At 42.9% G+C, this 20,291-nt stretch overlaps 1 protein-coding gene across 4 annotated transcripts in view; it reads left to right on the forward strand.

Moving 5' to 3' along the window:
- The first annotated feature begins 2,842 nt into the window (after window positions 1-2,842).
- Window positions 2,843-20,291, forward strand: part of LOC115119397 (ubiquitin carboxyl-terminal hydrolase CYLD-like) — a 31,093-nt gene continuing 13,644 nt past the window's right edge. For 2 of the 4 annotated variants that reach the window (XR_010461736.1, XM_065013178.1), the window contains exons 1-6: window positions 2,843-3,238; window positions 6,343-6,719; window positions 11,385-11,554; window positions 14,480-14,723; window positions 15,687-15,995; window positions 17,980-18,085. Coding sequence is in view for 3 of the 4 variants with exons in the window: in XM_065013178.1 (XP_064869250.1) it covers window positions 6,642-6,719; window positions 11,385-11,554; window positions 14,480-14,723; window positions 15,687-15,995; window positions 17,980-18,085 (907 nt within the window). In the remaining variant the exon portion in view is untranslated. The remainder of the gene's footprint in view (window positions 3,239-6,342; window positions 6,720-11,384; window positions 11,555-14,479; window positions 14,724-15,686; window positions 15,996-17,979; window positions 18,086-20,291) is intronic. The other 2 variants (XM_065013179.1, XM_065013180.1) reach the window with 1 other exon arrangement.

The raw sequence follows: 20,291 nt of genomic DNA on the forward strand, positions 1-20,291 counted from the left end.
ACTGTAGTGACCGATTTAACCTCAGTCTCTCCGCCAGTAATATGTCCAGACATCCCTGTTATCATTAAAATACTTCAACATAGGAATAAATCGTACTATCAGATGTATGTTTCATGGCAGCCTGGTAGACAATGGTGTTGGCAGTGCAGGAGCATGTGCTCTTGCCCCACTCATCAAGAACAATACGCTAGAGGAGCTGTGGTGAGTATATTGATAGCACATCCTGAATACTGAAAAAGACTGCAGCTACTCACATTCCGTTTAGCCCTCAACTGACATTTTGATAGTTGTGGTTGTGCAGTAGATTTGTGGTTGTGCTAAACACATATTTCACCCTGCTCTCTCATGCCCTCCACAGGTTAACCAAAAACTGAATCACAAGAACAGGTGTGGAGTGTCTAATACTGGCTCTTGAAAACAACACTAGTGTGAAGGCAGTGTGCTATGTTAACATTATGCTTTGATCATTTAGACAGCTGGATGAGAAATGTAATTTACAAAGTGTCATGTCCTATACATACAGTATAGTATGCTGTGGTCTCCTATGCCTCCCCCATACCTCACCATACATGTGAAGATTGGATCTCAAATTGCTTAAGAAGGTCTCTAATCCAAAGACTGTAAATTAGAGTTAAGTGAATAATTGTTTTCTTTCTAGGTTGAGAGGTAATGAGCTCAGCCCAGAAGAGGTGGAGGAGATGACACAGCGGGAACCCAGGCTTACATTCTAATGATGCCAAATCCGGGCAGCTTGTTTTATCCATTCACAATAAGTAGCAACCTCTGACCTGCTCTGCTACTACAGGCAGCTTGTTTTATCCATTCACAATAAGTAGCAACCTCTGACCTGCTCTGCTACTACAGGCAGCTTGTTTTATCCATTCACAATAAGTAGCAACCTCTGACCTGCTCTGCTACTACAGGCAGCTTGTTTTATCCATTCACAATAAGTAGCAACCTCTGACCTGCTCTGCTACTACAGGCAGCTTGTTTTATCCATTCACAATAAGTAGCAACCTCTGACCTGCTCTGCTACTACAGGCAGCTTGTTTGGTAGCATTCTTTTCATATTAGTCATTGTGATAAGTGACACCATGCTGTATGCTAAGGAACTGGTCTGACACTTGTTTTATGTAAGCACCATTGTGTGTGACCCTATTTTTTCTGGCTAATTATCAAATAACAGTCAGGTATTTGAACTGGTACATCAGCATTCTTATGTACCCTACCCTATTGTACACTGACTGACTGGAAGTGCCAGTATGTTTGATAACATGGGTTGATTCAGTGGTAAAATGACTCTTATTTTATCAGTGAATCACTAACAGTGATAGTCCTATTGTGTCAGTGCTCTATGGTGGGGATAGAACGGCTTGTTACGTTATGTCACCTTGCCTACAGAGAAATGTTAATGTAGGCTATTACATTTTAAAGATGCACTATGCAGATATCTCTCTGCCATTTGCTGGTTGCTAAAATTCTAATAGTTTGCTTAATTTCAGTTTATGTGGCAACAAGCAAGTATAATGTAAAGAATCCCCAAAAGTTACATATTGCAGCTTTAATTTGAAGTAAAACAGCAATTCAGTGTACAATTAATTAAATATAATTTATTTCTCCAAAATATAATATGAAGAATTCACATGCTGCTTTTATCAATATTTGCACATGCTTCTGTAACAAGATAAAAATTGAGTAACAATCCTGCATCAAAAAGTTGACTCACCAGCAGGATATGATTATTAAACCAGTTCTAAAAGAATGAAGACTTGTTTCTATACAAAATATCCTTATCGTTCCAAATGGAATACCTATGAGGGGAAGAAATGTGTTAATATAATAACGACCACGCTAAGAATACTTGTCTATGAAAAGCAGATCATTTTGTAGGAATCTTATCAATGTTCTACTTACAAAGTAACTTCAAATTGAGGCCACCAAAACGGGAAAAGTTATAATGAGGGATGAAATTTCAAATTGAAATTGGATTCTTTAAGAAATGTTTAGCACAATGTATCTTAAAAAGTATTATTCAAAGTAGGAAAATCACCATATTCTTATGTGTTCATAATGACAGATTTCCTAATATAATGTGTATGATTTTTACAGCGGAAGTTGAAAAGCATATGGTCAACAGCTTTAACTATTTTGTTGTCAACATGTAGAGGCTGGGCTGCATAAGTAAGTCTGGAGATACATTCAGCTTTAGAAAGCAATACTCAACCTATCAGGGATAAATCCCTCTGCAACCAATGGTTCAATTTATTTTTTTCAATAATAGGTATGAAATTTAATAAGCATCTTTCCTGTTGATGCTTATATATAGTACTCCCAAGGTATGTTACTTTTTTCTTGACTGGAATATTGCATATTGAGGGTATCACTTTAAGATCAGGCCAAGATGGAGGCACAGTGGCTTCAACACAGCGCCCCCTATCAGTAATCTAGTGTACAGGGTCTGCCAGGGCTACCACTAGTTCCCACAGCCACAACGTCAAATGGGCAATTTCGTAAAAATTCACGAAAACCAAAATGTGCCTTTTGGTTTTACTTTTCGGTTAGGCATACAGTTAGTAGTGTGGTTAAGGTTATGGCTATGTTAATATTCACTTTTTAAGAAGATACATTGTAGAAATATGTGGGCTTTAAGACTTTGTGGCTGTGGTAACTAGGGAAGACCGTCTGCCAGAGAGACGAGTAGCACGGTTTTGAAAACGCTAGTAGTAACCCCTCATTCGCAGATTCTTCAATACCCGTCAACCAAACTCGTGGGAAAACCCCGGGGGGTGGGACTTAATGACTAACCTGAAGCCCAGCCAATTGGCACTTGTGATGGATGCAGATTGACCAATGGGTTTTTTAAATTGACATAATCTCAGGCGACAAACATTTCGGTGTCTATTGGTTCTGTAAATACTATTTATTCCTCTCGCTATAAAGCCTGATTTCGTTTGTCGGTCAGTATTTAATAGTATAGTCAAAGAGTCGTTCAGAAAAATAGTTATCTACATTAAATGCCGTAGATAACAGGCTCTGTGTTGCATGGGGGCAGCTAGCTAGCCATACTAGCTATTTTGGCTAGCTAATTTCGAGGCTGTCATATCAGTTTTCAGCTGGTTTGCTGTCAACAAACTAGCCAGTTATTTGTACAAACGTATCACAACCTCAGCTACGAAAGGACAGCATTGGAATGAGCAGGTGACATGACACTCCAGCACCGAACTGACGTTTGAATAAGGTAAGAAAACGAGCTAGCTAACGACGTTATGTCATAATGATAGCAATATTTCGTCTTTGCTACCCTCGTCATACGTCAGATTATGATATGGATGCACCTGATCAAATATCGCATGGTTTGCTATACTGGCTAGCTAGCCCTACAGCAAACATGTCCTAGTATATGTGCAGTTTTACACTAATTGACATGTTCCATGGGTGTTTTCTCAATGAGTGTCCTTCCTCAGCCATGATTTAGCAAGGCCTGGCAGTGACACATTCTTCCTTCTTCTCTCACGCGTCATCATCACTCGCTGCTGCTGACTGGCTTTATTCAGTGATGTCACTGATGGAACTGGCAAGACAACTGCAATAATGATACAATTACTCTGCTGTTAATAATATTTTATTTAATCTGTTGGGGATTTTGAATGTTGTGATTGAAAATGGAAGCATGATGGTGTGTTGTATCCCAGTTATTTTATATTCAGGATGTCCGCACCATCAGTACGTGGCTACATTGTACATCACACATTCACACTGTTAATTTAAAAGCCAAAGCTAACGGGACCAGTGGGCCACTTTCAGAAGTAGTTGTCATGTCAGATAATGCCCAAGTAAGCAGTGTATTATCTGACATGCAGTAGGGTTGGTATAATTTGTGGAACGTTCCAACAGGAATCTCTTCCAATAACGTTAAGTACAAGGTTGTCAACAAACAACGCATACAAAGTAGCATGATCACGTAGCTAGCTAACGAGCTGCCGAATAGACATCAACTCACGACGTAGCTTATTCTTAATGTTTGTCCATAAGCTACCAGAGTGAGGAAAGACTTTTTCGGAATAAACGTGGTGAGTGAAAAACCTTATGATCTAGCCCACTCCCTACCCGGTATCTTATTCTGCCGCTATACAACTTTATATGCGTTGTTTGTTGGCAACCTTGATATTTACGAAGTTTTTGGAACAGATTCCAGTTGGAACGTTCCAGAAATTATACCCACCCCATGCAGTTGTGCATGTTGTTGACCAAGGGTCATTCAATTATGTCTATTTTGAAAGGGCAATAGGCCTTTTGCCCTCATTCCTTCCTTTTGGTAGACTGCTAGAATAACATCACAACATAGTAAATGTCTGTCATGTTCTTTTGCTCACCCCATGCTCCCTCCTTAAGCTCAAATAGGGGCATGGTCAACATTGCATGATAAACAACAAGTCCTATATGTGAAATTTGAACTGTGATAATTGATGTTAAGCACAGATGCACAGCCTAAGAGGAGTTGCAATGCAAACCAAGGCTAACCACGCAGCACCCTGTCATTGATATTTTTTTTAAATGATGTTTTATTTAACCTTTATTTAACTAGACAAGTCAGTTACAACTAATTCTTATGTACAATGACGGCCTACCCCAGCCAAAGTTTAACCTGGACGACACTGGGCAAATTGTGCGCAGCCCTATGGGACTCCCAATCATGGCTGGTTGTGATACAGCCTGCAATCGAACCAGGGTCTGTAGTGAAGCCTCTAGCACTGAGATGCAGTGCCTTAGACTGCTGCGCCGTGCGAGAGCCTCAAGTTGCTTGGTTGGTTGGTTGGTTGGTTGCTTGCTTGCTTGCTGCACAGACATGAGGTGTGAATAGCCTAGATGTGAGAGTGGCCAGAGAACCATAAAGAGGAGTCATGTCAGAGGTGCTTGGATCCCCCCTTCATATTGGGTTGGTCAAACAGGTCGACCCTGTATTACAGTGGCGGTGACTCTATTGTTTGTCAGGAAGAGGCGTTTGACTGCTTTAGTCTGTGAATTCCCCCTCACAGCTCCCTTAACACACAGCTAGGGGAAATCCAAAATGGGGTTTGCGTAATATGTTTATAACAGTGTGTGACTTACGCTTGGCTTAGAATCCATTTGTGTTAATATTGACAGTAGGACCAAGGCCTGTGCGGCATCACCCATTTCTCATTTTAAGAGGAGAGTATCAACAGGTTTTGAGCATATTGTCTGCATGCTTCAAAATTGCCTTCAGGGTAAAGCCATTTGAATTCAATCCGTTTTTGGACAGCATCCCTGTCAACTTTCTATGCATCTTTGCCCATGGAAGAAGTGTTAAGAAAGTTACTTTTTGTACCTGAATGCCAAAACATTCAGGAGATTAAAGTGCAAATGTTGACCCATTTCGCATACCCCACAACACCATGAGACATCCGTGTCTTCATCACTGGAAAAGATAAGTGGTTCAGCTTGATATCATTTAAAAGCTTGTCAAACTATTTTATTATTTCTTGAAAAGAAGCGTAATATAATTGCCATTTTCTTTTTCCAGAAACTATTAAATAGTTTGACAACCCTGTTTGTAAGCTTTTAAATTATAACAATCCCAAACTCTTTATCTTTTCCAGTGATGAAGACATTGATGTTTCATGGTATGGTGGGGTTGCAAAATAAGTCAACTTTGAGCACCTTTATCTCCTGAATGTTTTGGCATTCAGCTACAAAGTCAATTCCTGAGCACTTCTACAATGGGCAAATATGTATGGAAGGTTTCGTTCAAATCAAAAGGGAGCTGTCAAAAAGTGATTGAATTCAAATCGAATCTACCCTTATGTCTAATAGGTTTGTCAGGAATCAGAATACAGGTAGTATGTTTTTTTTTTGTTGCCTATTTGGTAGCAAGATACTGGTAGTACACTAGGTTAGGCCTAATCATGTTTGTGCTCAACTGGTTTTCACCAGTTCAGTTTTGAGGTACAGTAGCAGCCTGTAGCTAATGGTGCAATCAGGCTTCACTCAGATATTAGGCCTACATTCTAATGAGACTACATCCTGTTTGTTTAGATACCAATTTTAATCTTTGAATGCCATTTATTCAGAGTTTATCCCAGATTTGTATTGCCTAAATGTTTTGTTGTTTTCCTGAAAAGGCCAATTTCTAGCAAATCTTTAAAAAACAACTCCATGCTTATTTGGGTTAATATAGCCTAGCCATAGGCCAATTTTTTTGGGGGGAGAAATTGCTCTGGGATTTATGATAAGTCAGTGATTTAATAGAATTAACCTGGAGGCATTCCATGACCTTTTAACAACATTGTCATAATAACACCATGCCTTTCTATTCGTACACAGGTCCTACGACGTACATTGGGGCATGCAGGCAGACAGTTGAGACCATTATGAGGGCACCCCAGGCCAGCAGGAGCCTGTGAACGGCCATAACACCCTCTCTGTCTACTCTCTAACCAGACAACCTTCCCCTCAGGTGTTAGGCCTAGTTTCTCTCTCACCCTTGTTATGCCTCTTTCACTGCTTTGGGGATAGAGGAACGTCCATAAAGGGAAGAGAGAGGGGCTTCATATTGGGTTAGTTAGACAGGCGGACCCTGTATTTCCCCCTGCTATGCCCCAGCTGCCCCAGCCCCTAAAGCCATGAGCTCTGCCCTGTGGAGCCAGGAGAAGCCCAGTGGCGGCTTCAGGGAGGACTGGCGCTTCTACATGGTGGTCAAGGTAAATATACATATGTTTAAAGAGCCACTGAACATTTCGACTGTCACGTGTGTTTTTCTGTTGCTCATTAGAAAAAAAACGATTTCAGTCTTGTAATGTGGTTGCTCCACTAAAAGTTTTGAGATTATCCTTTGTTACTTAGAGTTAATTTGTGTTTAAGTACGGTATCCTGCATCACAACTTCATTGCTCCAGACCAGCGCAAGGGGGAGTTAGAGCACTGATTATGTTTTGGGTCCTACTGTGTCTCTAACTGACAATGAATGGGTGACATAAACCTAAATAGAAATTGATAATTGTGCACAACTTCAGTATTACTTACTAAAACTGTTATTACACAAGGTTTTCATAATTTTATTTTATTAGGATTATTTTTCTCTTACTGTAGTAGTATAGCCCACTCCTGACCGGGCACATTGCACAGCGTCTGAGTGGTGCAACGGTCTAAGGCAGTGCAAGCTGTGTTGCTACAGGTGCTGGTCAATACCTGTGCCGGCCTCGACTGGGAGACCCATGAGATGTCTGTAGGTTTTTGGTTTCTCTCACTCTAATAACAGAAATAAATTATTCTAAATAACAAACTGTCTTTAACAATGTCTCATCCCATGTTCAACAATGGCCTTTTTCACGCTCATTTTATGTTATTTGAAAACAAAATCATTTCCAAAATATATATTTTTTTAAACAAAGCGATTTTATTATTAATTTAGAATGATAACAAAAAAACGTGGATATTATCACCAATACAGTGAGGGGAAAAAGTATTTGATCCCCTGCTGATTTTGTACATTTGCCCACTGACAAAGAAATGATCAGTCTAGAATTTTAATGGTAGGTTTATTTGAACAGTGAGAGACAGAGGGAAATAAGTATTTGACCCCCTCTCAATCAGAAAGATTTCTGACTCCCATGTGTCTTTTATACAGGTAACGAGCTGAGATTAGGAGCACACTCTTAAAGGGAGTGCTCCTAATCTCAGTTTGTTACCTGTATAAAAGACACCTGTCCACAGAAGCAATCAATCAGATTCCAAACTCTCCACTATGGCCAAGACCAAATAGCTCTCCAAGGATGTCAGGGACAAGATTGTAGACCGACACAAGGCTGGAATGGGCTACAAGACCATTGCCAAGCAGCTTGGTGAGAAGGTGACAACAGTTGGTGCGATTATTCGCAAATGAAAGAAACACAAAATAACAGTCAATCTCCCTCGGCCTGGGGCTCCATGCAAGATCTCACCTCGTGGAGTTCATGAGGAATCAGCCCAGAACTACACGGGAGGATCTTGTCAATGATCTCAAGGCAGCTGGGATCATAGTTACCAAGAAAACAATTGGTAACACTACGCCGTGAAGGACTGAAATCCTGCAGCGCCCGCAAGGTCCCCCTGCTCAAGAAAGCACATACAGCGGGGCAAAAAAGTATTTAGTCAGCCACCAATTGTGCAAGTTCTCCCACTTAAAGAAAATAGAGAGGCCTGTAATTTTCATCATAGGTACACTTCAACCATGACAGACAAATCCAGAAAATCACATTGTAGGATTTTTTATGAATTTATTTGCAAATTAGGGTGGAAAATAAGTATTTGGTCAATAACAAAAGTTTCTCAATACTTTGTTATATACCCTTTGTTGGCAATGACAGAGGTCAAATGTTTTCTGTAAGTCTTCACAAGGTTTTCACACACTTGCTGGTATTTTGGCCCATTCCTCCATGCAGATCTCTAGAGCAGTGATATTTTGGGGCTGTTTGCTGGGCAACACGGACTTTCAACTCCCTCCAAAGATTTTCTATGGGGTTGAGATCTGGAGACTGGCTAGGCCACTCCAGGACCTTGAAATGCTTCTTACGAAGTCACTCCTTCAACAGTTGAGTTTTTACCAAAAAGTTATATTTTGGTTTCATCTGACCATATGACATTCCCCCAATCTTCTTCTGGATCATCCAAATGCTCTCTAGCAAACTTCAGACGGGCCTGGACATGTACTGGCTTAAGCAGGGGGACACGTCTGGCACTGCAGGATTTGAGTCCCTGGTGGCGTAGTGTGTTACTGATGGTAGGCTTTTTTTACTTTGGTCCGAGCTCGCTGCAGGTCATTCGCTAGGTTCCCCCGTGTGGTTCTGGGATTTTTGCTCACCGCTCTTGTGATCATTTTGACCCCACGGAGTGAGATCTTGCGTGGAACCCCAGATCGAGGGAGATTATCAGTGGTCTTGTATGTCTTCCATTTCCTAATAAGTGATTTCTTCAAACCAAGCTGCTTACCTATTGAAGATTCAGTCTTCCCAGCCTGGTGCAGGTCTACAATTTTGTTTCTGGTGTCCTTTGACAGCACTTTGGTCTTGGCCATAATGGAGTTTGGAGTGTGACTGTTTGAGGTTGTGGACAGGTGTCTTTTATACTGATAACAAGTTCAAACAGGTGCCATTAATACAGGTAACGAGTGGAGGACAGAGGAGACTCTTAAAGAAGAAGTTACAGGTCTGTGAGAGCCAGAAATCTTGCTTGTTTGTAGGTTACCAAATACTTATTTTCCACCATAATTTGCAAATAAATAAAAAATCCTACAATGTGATTTTCTGGATTTTTATTCTTCTCATTTTGTCTGTCATAGTTGAAGTGTACCTAAGATGAAAATTACAGGCCTCTCATCTTTTTAAGTGGGAGAACTTGCACAATTGGTGGCTGACTAAATACTTTTTTGCCCCACTGTATACATGCCCGTATGAAGTTTGCCAATGAACATCTGAATGATGATTCAGACGACAACTGGGGGAAAGTGTTGTGGTCAGATGAGACCAAAAATGGAGCTCTTTGGCATCAACTCAACTCGCCATGTTTGGAGGAGGAGGAATGCTGCCTATGACCCCAAGAACAACGTCCCCACCGTCAAACATGGAGGTGGAAACATTATGCTTTGGGGGTGTTTTTCTGCTAAGGGGACAGGACAACTTCACCGCATCAAAGGCACAATGGACGGGGCCATGTACCGTCAAATCTTGGGTGAGAACCTCCTTCCCTCAGCCAGGGCATTGAAAATGGGTCGTGGATGGGTATTCCAGCATGACAATGATCCAAAACACACGGCCAAGGCAACAAAGGAGTGGCTCAAGAAGAAGGACATTAAGGTCCTGGAGTGGCCTAGCCAGTCTCCAAACCTTAATCCCATAGGAAATCTGTGGAGGGAGCTGGAGGTTCGAGTTGCCAAACGTCAGCCTCAACCTTAATGACTTGGAGAAGATCTGCAAAGAGGAGTAGGACAAAATTCCTCCGAAGATGTGTGCAGACCTGATTGCCAACTATAAGAAACGTCTGACCTCTATGATTGTCAACAAGGGTTGTGCCACCAAGTACTAAGTCATGTTTTGCAGAGGGGTCAAATACTTATTTCCCTCATTAAAATGCAAATCAATTTATAACGTATTTGACGTGTTTTTCTGGATTTGTTTTGTTATTCTGTCTCTCACTGTTCAAATAAACCTACCATTAAAATTATAGACTGATAATTTCTTTGTCAGTGGGCAAACGTACAAAATCAGCAGGTGATCAAATACTTTTTTCCCTCACTGTATATTATTAACCCTGTTATTAGCAGGACAATACAGTTAAAGTCGGAAGTTTACACACACTTAGGTTGGAGTCATTAAAACTCGTTTTTCAACCACTCCACAAATTTCTTGTTAACACACTAGTTTTGGCAAGTCCGTTAGGACATATACTTTGTGCATGACACAAGTAATTTTTGCAACAATTGTTTACAGACAGATTTTTTCACTTATATCTTACTGTATCACAATTCCAGTGGGTCAGAAGTTTACATACACTAAGTTGACTGCCTGTAAAAAGCTTGGAAAATTCCATAAAATTATGTCTTGGCTTTAGAAGCTTCTGTCGCTGACTAGGGAAACTTTCCCGTTGTTCTTAGTGCCAGTCTGCACGTTCAAACTAAAACAATGTAACTAATAATGGCATCTTTATGCTTTCATTTATAAAATAATTAATAACGAATTACTATGTGAATAAATATCACTGAATTACAGAAATATTGGAACAAAGTTGTCTAATAAAGTTAAACAAACTGTTGCTTACTGGAAAATACTCTTTCAAACACACGGTCACGTTGTACAGCGCCATTATGGCTATTAGCAGGTAGCTTATTTAAACAGTCTCACTGTCTATGCTATGGGATAGAGAGTAATCACCGCAGCTCTTCACCCCATGTTAGTGGACTAATGGACATCGTCAAATCAAAACCCTATCTTCATTTACCCATTGACGCACAGATGTTCCAAACTCTGTTTTAAACTGACTTTATGAGCAAAAGTATCCTATTTACACTTTGTAGTCTGACACTAGAATAACTTTTTCTGGCTCATATGATGCCACATAGGCCATTTTTAAAAGGGATTTGTTGCTTTTTGAAAGCAGTTGCTCTTTAAGATATTCCTGACTTTTGCTAGGGATTATTCAAGATTTTGTTAATGTTTGTTTATTTATCAAGGCCTGTGTATCGAAAAGGGTTTATTTTTTGTGTTTCATATTTTGTTGTTTCAGCTATTGTGTGTTTGAGAATCAACTGGTCAAAACCAGTGTGCTAAATAGGGAATAGGGTGCCATTTCTAACACAGCCTGAGTCCCTTAATAAGTCAACACAATTCTACTAAGGAGTGTACAGTGGAGAAGCCCCCCCAGAAGACGCTGAGGATCCCCCGGGGCAGCCTGGGACAGGCCTGCCAGGAAAGGAACAGCCTGGGGCGCACGCTGCCCCCCAGCAAGGGCAAGAGGAGCATACGCATCCTGGACCAGACCAACGTGGTGCTGAGCCTGGATGAGCGGTTGGTCTAATTAATGGATAGTGACACTATCATGCTATATTGCAAATTTTAAAAAGACAAGACAAAGTTCGAAAAACAACAATATTCACATTTGACATACAGTCGTGACCAAAAGTTTTGAGAATTACACAAATATTAATTTTTACAAAGCCTGCTGCCTCAGTTTGTATGATGGCAATTTGCATATACTCCAGAATGTTATGAAGAGTGATCAGATTAATTGCAAAGTCCCTCTTTGCCATGCAAATGAACTGAATCCCCCCAAAACATTTCCACTGCATTTCAGCCCTGCCACAAAAGGACCAGCTGACATCATGTCAGTGATTCTCTCGTTAACACAGGTGTGAGTATTGACGAGGACAAGGCTGGAGATCACTCTGTCATGCTGAGTGAATTCGAATAACAGACTGGTAGCTTCAAAAGGAGGGTGGTGCTTGGAATCATTGTTCTTCCATGGTTACCTACAAGGAAACACATGCAGTCATCATTGCTTTGATCAAAAAGGGCTTCACAGACAAGGATATTGCTGCCAGTAAGATTGCACCTAAATCAACCATTTATCGGATCATCAAGAACTTCAAGGAGAGCGGTTCAATTGTTGTGAAGAAGGCTTCAGGGCACCCAAGAAAGTCCAGCATGCGCCAGGACTGTCTCCTAACGTTGATTCAGCTGCGGGATTGGGGCACCACCAGTACAGAGCTTGCTCAGGAATGGCAGCAGGCAGGTGTGAGTGCATCTGCATGCACAGTGAGGCGAAGACTTTTGGAGGATGGCCTGGAGTCAAGAAGGGCAGCAAAGAAGCCTCTTCTCTCCAGGAAAAACATCAGGGACCTACTGATATTCTGCAAAAGGTCCAGGATTTGGACTGCTGAGGACTGGGGTAAAATCATTTTCTCTGATGAATCCCCTTTCCGATTGTTTAGGGCATCCTGAAAAAACTTGTCCGACGAAGACAAGGTGAGTGCTACCATTAGTCCTGTTTCATACCAACAGTAAAGCATCCTGAGTCCTGGGAGTGGGCTCACTCACAATTTTGCCTAAGAACACAGCCATGACTAAAGAATGGTACCAACACATCCTCCAAGAGCAACTTCTCCCAACCATCCAGGAACAGTTTGGTGACGAACAATGCCTTTTCCAGCATGATGGAGCACCTTGCCATAAGGCAAAAGAGCTAACTAAGTGGCTCAGGGAACCAAACATCGATATTTTGGGTCCATGGCCAGGAAACTCCCCAGACCTTAATCCCATTGAGAACTTGTGGTCAATCCTCAAGAGGCGGGCGGACAAACAAAACCCCACAGATTCTGACAAATTCCAAGCATTGATTATGCAAGAATGGGCTGCCATCAGTTAGGCCCAGAAGTTAATTTACAGCATGCCAGGGTGGATTGCAGAGGTCTTGAAAAAGAAGGGTCAAATGCACTGCAAATATTGACTCTTTGCATCAACTTCATGTAATTGTCAATAAAAGCCTTTGACACTTATGAAATGCTTGTAATTATACTTCAGTATTCCATAGTAACATCTGACAAAAATATCTAAAGACACTGAAGAAGCAAAGTTTGTGGAAATTAATATTTGTGTCATTCTCAAAACTTTTGGCCACGACTGTACACTACATGACTAAAAGTATGTGGACACCTGCTCATCAAACATCTCATTCTAAAATCATGGGCATTAATATGGAGTTGTACCCTCTTTTGCTTCTATAAAATCCTCCACTCTTTTGGGAAGAATTTCCACTTGATGTTGGAACATTGCTGGGGGGACTTGCTTCCATTCAGGCACAAAAGCATTAGTGAGGTCGGGCACTGATGTTGGTCAATTAGGCCTGGCTCGCAGTCGGCGTTCCAAATCATCCCAAAGGTGTTTGATGTCGTTGAGGTCAGGACTCTGTACAGGCCAGTCAAGATCTTCCACTCAGAGCTTGACAATCCATTTCTGTAAGGACCTCGCTTTGTGCACTGGGACATTGTCATGTTGAAACAGGAAAGGGCCTTCCCCAAACTGTTGCCACAAAGTTGGAAGCACAGAATCCTCTAAAATGTAATTGTATGCTGTCACGTTAAGATTTCCCTTCACTGGGACAAAGAGGCCTAGCCCGAACCATGAAAAACAGCCCCAGACCGTTATTCCTCCTCCACCAAACTTTACAGTTGGCACTATGCATTGGGGCAGGTAGCGTTCTCCTGGCATCTGCCAAACCCAGATTTGTCTGTCGGACTGGCAGATGGTGAAGCGTGATTCATCACTCCAGAGAACACGTTTCCACTGCTCCAAAATTCAATGGCAGTGAGCTTTACACCACTCAAGCCGACCCTTGGCTTTGCGCATGGTAATCTTAGGCTTGTGTGCGGCTGCTCAGCCATGGAAACCAATTTCATGACACTCCCGACGAACAGTTCATGTGCTGACGTTGCTTCCAGAGGCAGTTTGGAACTTGGTAGTGAGTGTTGCAACCGAGAACAGACTATTTTTACGCCCTTCAGTACTCGTGGTCCCATTCTGTGAGCTTGTGGCCTACCACTTCGCAGCTGAGCTGTTGTTGCTCCTAGACATTTCCACTTCACAATAACAGCACTTACAGTTGATTGGGGCAGGTCAGAAATTTGACCAATTGATATGTTGGAAAGGTGGCATCCTTTGACGGTGCCACATCGAAAGTCACTGAGCTCTTCAGTAAGGTCATTCTACTGCCAATGTTTGTCTATGAGAAGTATATGGCTCTGTGCTTGATTTTATACACCTGTCAGCAACCGGTTTAGCTGAAATAGCTGCATCCACTAATTTGAAGGGGTGTCCACATACTCTTGTACCTATAGTGTATGATATTGACATGTTTTTGAAACTTTCATATTTTCTGGTGATTTTCTCCTTAGATTCAAATCTTTTTGTTGTGTGTTTGATTTGCAACCAAATCAGGGACGTCCTGGAGCTGGATGAGAAGCTAGCTGAGCTGCTGTTCCCCATCACCAACTGTGAGGAGCGCTATGCCCTGCTGTGCAACAAGCCCAGGCTGGAGCGGGCCAGAGACATCGACTGTGGCTCCAAGGTGCGCGTGCAGCTGCGTTCGGGGGATGAACCTTTGCCCGGGGTAGTCCGATTTAAAGGATCTCTCCTCCCAGACAGGGCTCTCTCCGGGGTCTGGTTTGGAGTGGAGCTGCTGGTGAGAAATCTCATCTTTACTGTTTTTTAAAAATGCTCTTTGTAAGCAATTGACCCTCCGTTACGTATATAGAATAACTTTATTTGTCCCAGAGGGAACTTCAGTTATATGTGATATCGTCTGTAATTTGGTCTTTGTGAAATGTTCCCTGAGGATTTCATAACAGTTAAGCTAGTAAATGGACTCTCTCTCATGCCGTAGCCTACATTCTGTAAAGATGCAGTAAAATAGTGGGCTACAAAGGCTTGTTTATTGGAGCACAATGTTGTGTGAGTGGGTGAAGGAGCCGGACGAGAGGCTGACCCTTTGCTCACTATAAAGGGTTTAGCACATTATTGGGTTTCAGATCAGTGTCTTGATTGAATGCCAGACTTGTATCACGATTGAGAATACTTACCACACATTTACAGACAACAATGTTTACTTCTTATCTTAATCATACAAACATAAATTGAACGATGCCAATGCTGAAAAGCCCTACATGCCACTCAAGAAGAAGTGCAGTGTATAGGATCATGTAACTACACCCTCTAACTGTCCATTATCCCTGTGTAAGAGCAAAGATTATTCAGTTCGGCGCCTGCTGGCTACTTTCTGCAATGAAACATTTTGAGTATGCTGTTATGCCCTCCACACTATCGATCTGAAACCCTCATCATCCCAGATGCATGATGTTCACTTCCCTGTTCCCTCCCCTGCAGAATGCTGAATAGGCAGGTTACTGTAGCTGAGCTCACCTCACTGTAATGACAGCTCATGCCTCTTGTATCAGCTCAGCCCTGTGCTAGGCTTTTCCGGTTATGGTAAGGGTTAGGGAAGAGGTCATGGGTCAGGGAAATTATTTGGCATTACTGTGTGAAGGATTAGGGGAAGGGTTAGCGTGTCTGAGTAAGCCACATGCGACTGGCACTCACAGGTTATCCCACGTTTAACATACTGTATGTAACCTATGCCTCTACCTAGGAGGAGGGCAGAGGCCAGGGCTTCACAGAGGGCTCCTACCAGGGCCGACAGCTGTTCCGCTGTGAGGATGAGTGCGGGGTGTTCGTGGCCCTGGACAAGCTGGAGCTGTGGGATGACGAGGAAGAGGAGCTGGGAGAGCTAGAGGTGGATCACGTCACCCTGGTGGAGGATGAGATGGATTTCCATCAGCTGGAGATCAACTCCAGGGTCCTGGTCCAGACCAGAGAGGGGCCGGAGAGGGGAACCATCATCTTCTGTGACCTGCTGCCTGGGAACGAGAGCCTGGGGTACTATGTGGGAGTAGACATGGTAAGGCTTGAGACGCTGGTCCCATACTGGGGCCTTTCTGAGTGGGACCTCTTCAACCTGCTCCTGTCTGCTGTAGAATGGCAGACTGGCAATGTAAATACTGTCAGAGTGGAGGTTACCTTCTCCTCTGCTGTTAACACTAGGGAAAATGTCCTCCCTACATATATAATAATGCTGTATTTATAGAACATGGCTAACAATTTGTAGATTACATCTCAAGTAAGGTAAAAGGCTAGTCCAAGTAGCCCCTGTAATGTTGTTTGTATGATTTGATTGTCTATCCAGAAAAGCAAAGATAATTCATAATGTTTATTTAGCCAGCTGCTGGTGTCGATGTTGCCAATGTAATCAGATGGCATAGCAGTTAAGGAAAGGGAACATGCATAATGACAGAGGCATTTGACTGCCGGTTGTTAGTAGTAGCAGCAGCAGTGAGCCCACTCAGTCTACTCTGGCCTGGGACACACACAAAGGGCAGTAGTCATGCGGGGAGCTGGGGAGTGAGGTAAAGTTGCAGCATGCGTCCCCAATGGCACCCTATTCCCTATGTAGTGAACTACTTTTGACTAGAGCCCAATGGGCCCACATGTAGTGCACTAAATAGGCAATAGGGTGCCATTGAGGACGCAGCTACAGCACTGGGCTGTATGACCAGTAGCATGGCACATGGCCAGCGGGTTGGCCGGGCAGCCGAGGAAAGGAGAGGAGAGTCCACTGCTCCGTTCACTCTGCTTCAGCCTCGCCCAGCATACAGGGAACATCAACAACACTCTGACACGCCATATACAAAACAGCTTCGTGTTAGGCTATATTTGTATAACGTTTTTGTTTATTTGGATAAATTTTTGCCAACAATGGGGCCAACCTTCCAATAGTACATAGATTAGTGTGGTGGAGTGGAGCAACCAATACTGGAGAACTTTGACCCTGCTTCCTGGGAATTGGAATAAGCACCGCTCTGTTTTGAGACGCGGGGAGGTACATTTGAGAAACGTAGAGAGGGAAGGTTAAGAGGGGAGTTCAAGTGCAGACAGAAGACCATTACTGGGTAGAGGAGGTAGTTGACTGGAGAGAGAAGAGCAGACAGAGGACCATTACTGGGTAGAGGAGGTAGTTGACTGGAGAGAGAAGAGCAGATAGAAGACCATTACTGGGTAGAGGAGGTAGTTGACTGGAGAGAGAAGAGCAGACAGAAGACCATTACTGGGTAGAGGAGGTAGTTGACTGGAGAGAGAAGAGCAGACAGAAGACCATTACTGGGTAGAGGAGGTAGTTGACTGGCGAGAGAAGAGCAGACAGAAGACCATTACTGGGTAGAGGAGGTAGTTGACTGGAGAGAGAAGAGCAGACAGAAGACCATTACTGGGTAGAGGAGGTAGTTGACTGGCGAGAGAAGAGCAGATAGAAGACCATTACTGGGTAGAGGAGGTAGTTGACTGGAGAGAGAAGAGCAGACAGAAGACCATTACTGGGTAGAGGAGGTAGTTGACTGGCGAGAGAAGAGCAGACAGAAGACCATTACTGGGTAGAGGAGGTAGTTGACTGGAGAGAGAAGAGCAGACAGAGGACCATTACTGGGTAGAGGAGGTAGTTGACTGGCGAGAGAAGAGCAGACAGAAGACCATTACTGGGTAGAGGAGGTAGTTGACTGGAGAGAGAAGAGCAGACAGAAGACCATTACTGGGTAGAGGAGGTAGTTGACTGGTGAGAGAAGAGCAGATAGAAGACCATTACTGGGTAGAGGAGGTAGTTGACTGGAGAGAGAAGAGCAGACAGAAGACCATTACTGGGTAGAGGGGGTAGTTGACTGGAGAGAGAAGAGCAGACAGAGGACCATTACTGGGTAGAGGGGGTAGTTGACTGGATAGAGAAGCGCTGTCATAGTGATGACAGGACTGCTGCTGAGACTGCGACTGTAAGTACAGGTTTTAGGAGATGAGGAACGCCCGCAGCAGTAATCGGTTGCTGTCTCCGGCTCTTCCAGGACAATCCTATTGGGGACTGGGATGGTGTTATCGATGGGAAGCTGCTGTGTAATTTCGCCAGTCTGGAACACACCCGTCTAGTCCCCATCTGTGACGTAATGCCAGGTGAGTCCAGTGGTCCGGTAGTCTATTCTCTCCTTTTTTCCCTCACATCAAATGTATATAATTATTTCAATTTATTACAATTTCATCAAGTGCAAATCTATATATTTAAAAAAATATATTCTCTCCCTTATTTGGATCCTCTAAATGATAACTGAAGAAGCTTCAGGTATTGCCTATTAGCCATATAGTCAGTCAGGCAGTTATGAGTGTAGTATTTGTGGCGGGTGTGAGTGAACACTGGAGTGTTGTGTGTTAGTGTTTTACTGGCAGCAGTAACAGCAGCAGCAACAGAGGCTCTTTTGTTTGATGGTTCTGCTTATTTTTGAAAGTCAAGTGAGATGCTGCTCCTCTCAGCCTCTTGTTCTAGCCATTGGTTTTATTGATTTGTTTGTATGTGTTGTCTGACTCTGAACCCCAACAATGTTTCAGATGCTTTGACGTTCTTGGTCTTCTTGGACATACTTGAAGCGTGTGTGTGTGTTGTGGGGGGAAGGGGGCGTATATTTCGTTAATGCATTTTCTCTTTGAAAAGCTTTTTGCTCTCTGAAACCTAAGACTGATTATGTTCACTTGTACTTAAAGTCTATGGTATTGAGTGAAAGTATGCTTTTCACTTTGCATCAGTCTTTGTGATTAACTGAGTAAATATCGGTATTTTGCACAATTATAAAGTCCTTCCCACTGCTTTACCAGGCTCCACAGCCACCAATCATTATTAGGCCTATACTTTGTAATGGTGTTATGATGGGGGATATATAGATATATACACACACACACACAGTGGGGCAAAAAAGTATTTAGTCAGCCACCAATTGTGCAAGTTCTCCCACTTAAAAAGATGAGAGGCTTGTAATTTTCATCATGGGTACACTTCAACTATGACAGACAAAATGAGAAAAAAAATCCAGAAAATCACATTGTAGGATTTTTAATGACTTTATTTGCAAGTTATGGTGGAACATAAGTATTTGGTCACCTACAAACAAGCAAGATTTCTGGCTCTCACAGACCTGTAACTTCTTCTTTAAGAGGCTCCTCTGTCCTCCACTCGTTACCTGTATTAATGGCACCTGTTTGAACTTGTTATCAGTATAAAAGACACCTGTCCACAACCTCAAACAGTCACACTCCAAACTCCGCTATGGCCAAGACCAAAGAGCTGTTAAAGGACACCAGAAACAAAATTGTAGACCTGCACCAGGCTGGGAAGACTGAATCTGCAATAGGTAAGCAGCTTGGTTTGAAGAAATCAACTGTGGGAACAATTATTAGGAAATGGAAGACATACAAGACCACTGATAATCTCCCTCGATCTGGGGCTCCACGCAAGATCTCCACCCGTGGGGTCAAAATGATCACAAGAACGGTGAGCAAAAATCCCAGAACCACACGGGGGGACCTAGTGAATGACCTGCAGAGAACTGGGACCAAAGTAACAAAGCCTACCATCAGTAACACACTACGCCGCCAGGGACTCAAATCCTGCAGTGCCAGACGTGTCCCCCTGCTTAAACCAGTACATGTCCAGGCCCGTCTGAAGTTTGCTAGAGAGCATTTGGATGATCCAGAAGAAGATTGGAAGAATGTCATATGGTCAGATGAAACCAAAATATAACTTTTTGGTAAAAACTCAACTCGTTGTGAACTACTGTGAAGCATGGGGGTGGAAACATCATGCTTTTGGGCTGTTTTTCTGCAAAGGGATCAGGACGAGCCAGTACATGTCCAGGCCCGTCTGAAGTTTGCTAGAGAGCATTTGGATGATCCAGAAGAAGATTGGGAGAATGAGAACTTTTTGTTAAAATCAACTCGTCGTGTTTGGAGGACAAAGAATGCTGAGTTGCATCCAAAGAACACCATACCTACTGTGAAGCATGGGGGTGGAAACATCATTCTTTGAGGCTGTTTTTCTGCAAAGGGACCAGGACGACTGATCCGTGTAAAGGAAAGAATGAATGGGGCCATGTATCGTGAGATTTTGAGTGAAAACCTCCTTCCACCAGCAAGGGCATTGAAGATGAAATGTGGCTGGGTCTTTCAGCATGACAATGATCCCAAACACACCGCCCGGGCAACGAAGGAGTGGCTTCGTAAGAAGCATTTCAAGGTCCTGGAGTGGCCTAGCCAGTCTCCAGATCTCAACCCCATAGAAAATCTTTGGAGGGAGTTGAAAGTCCGTGTTGCCCAGCAACAGCCCCAAAACATC

This window comes from Oncorhynchus nerka, linkage group LG28, assembly GCF_034236695.1.
Source record: "Oncorhynchus nerka isolate Pitt River linkage group LG28, Oner_Uvic_2.0, whole genome shotgun sequence".
Classification (NCBI taxonomy): domain Eukaryota; kingdom Metazoa; phylum Chordata; class Actinopteri; order Salmoniformes; family Salmonidae; genus Oncorhynchus; species Oncorhynchus nerka.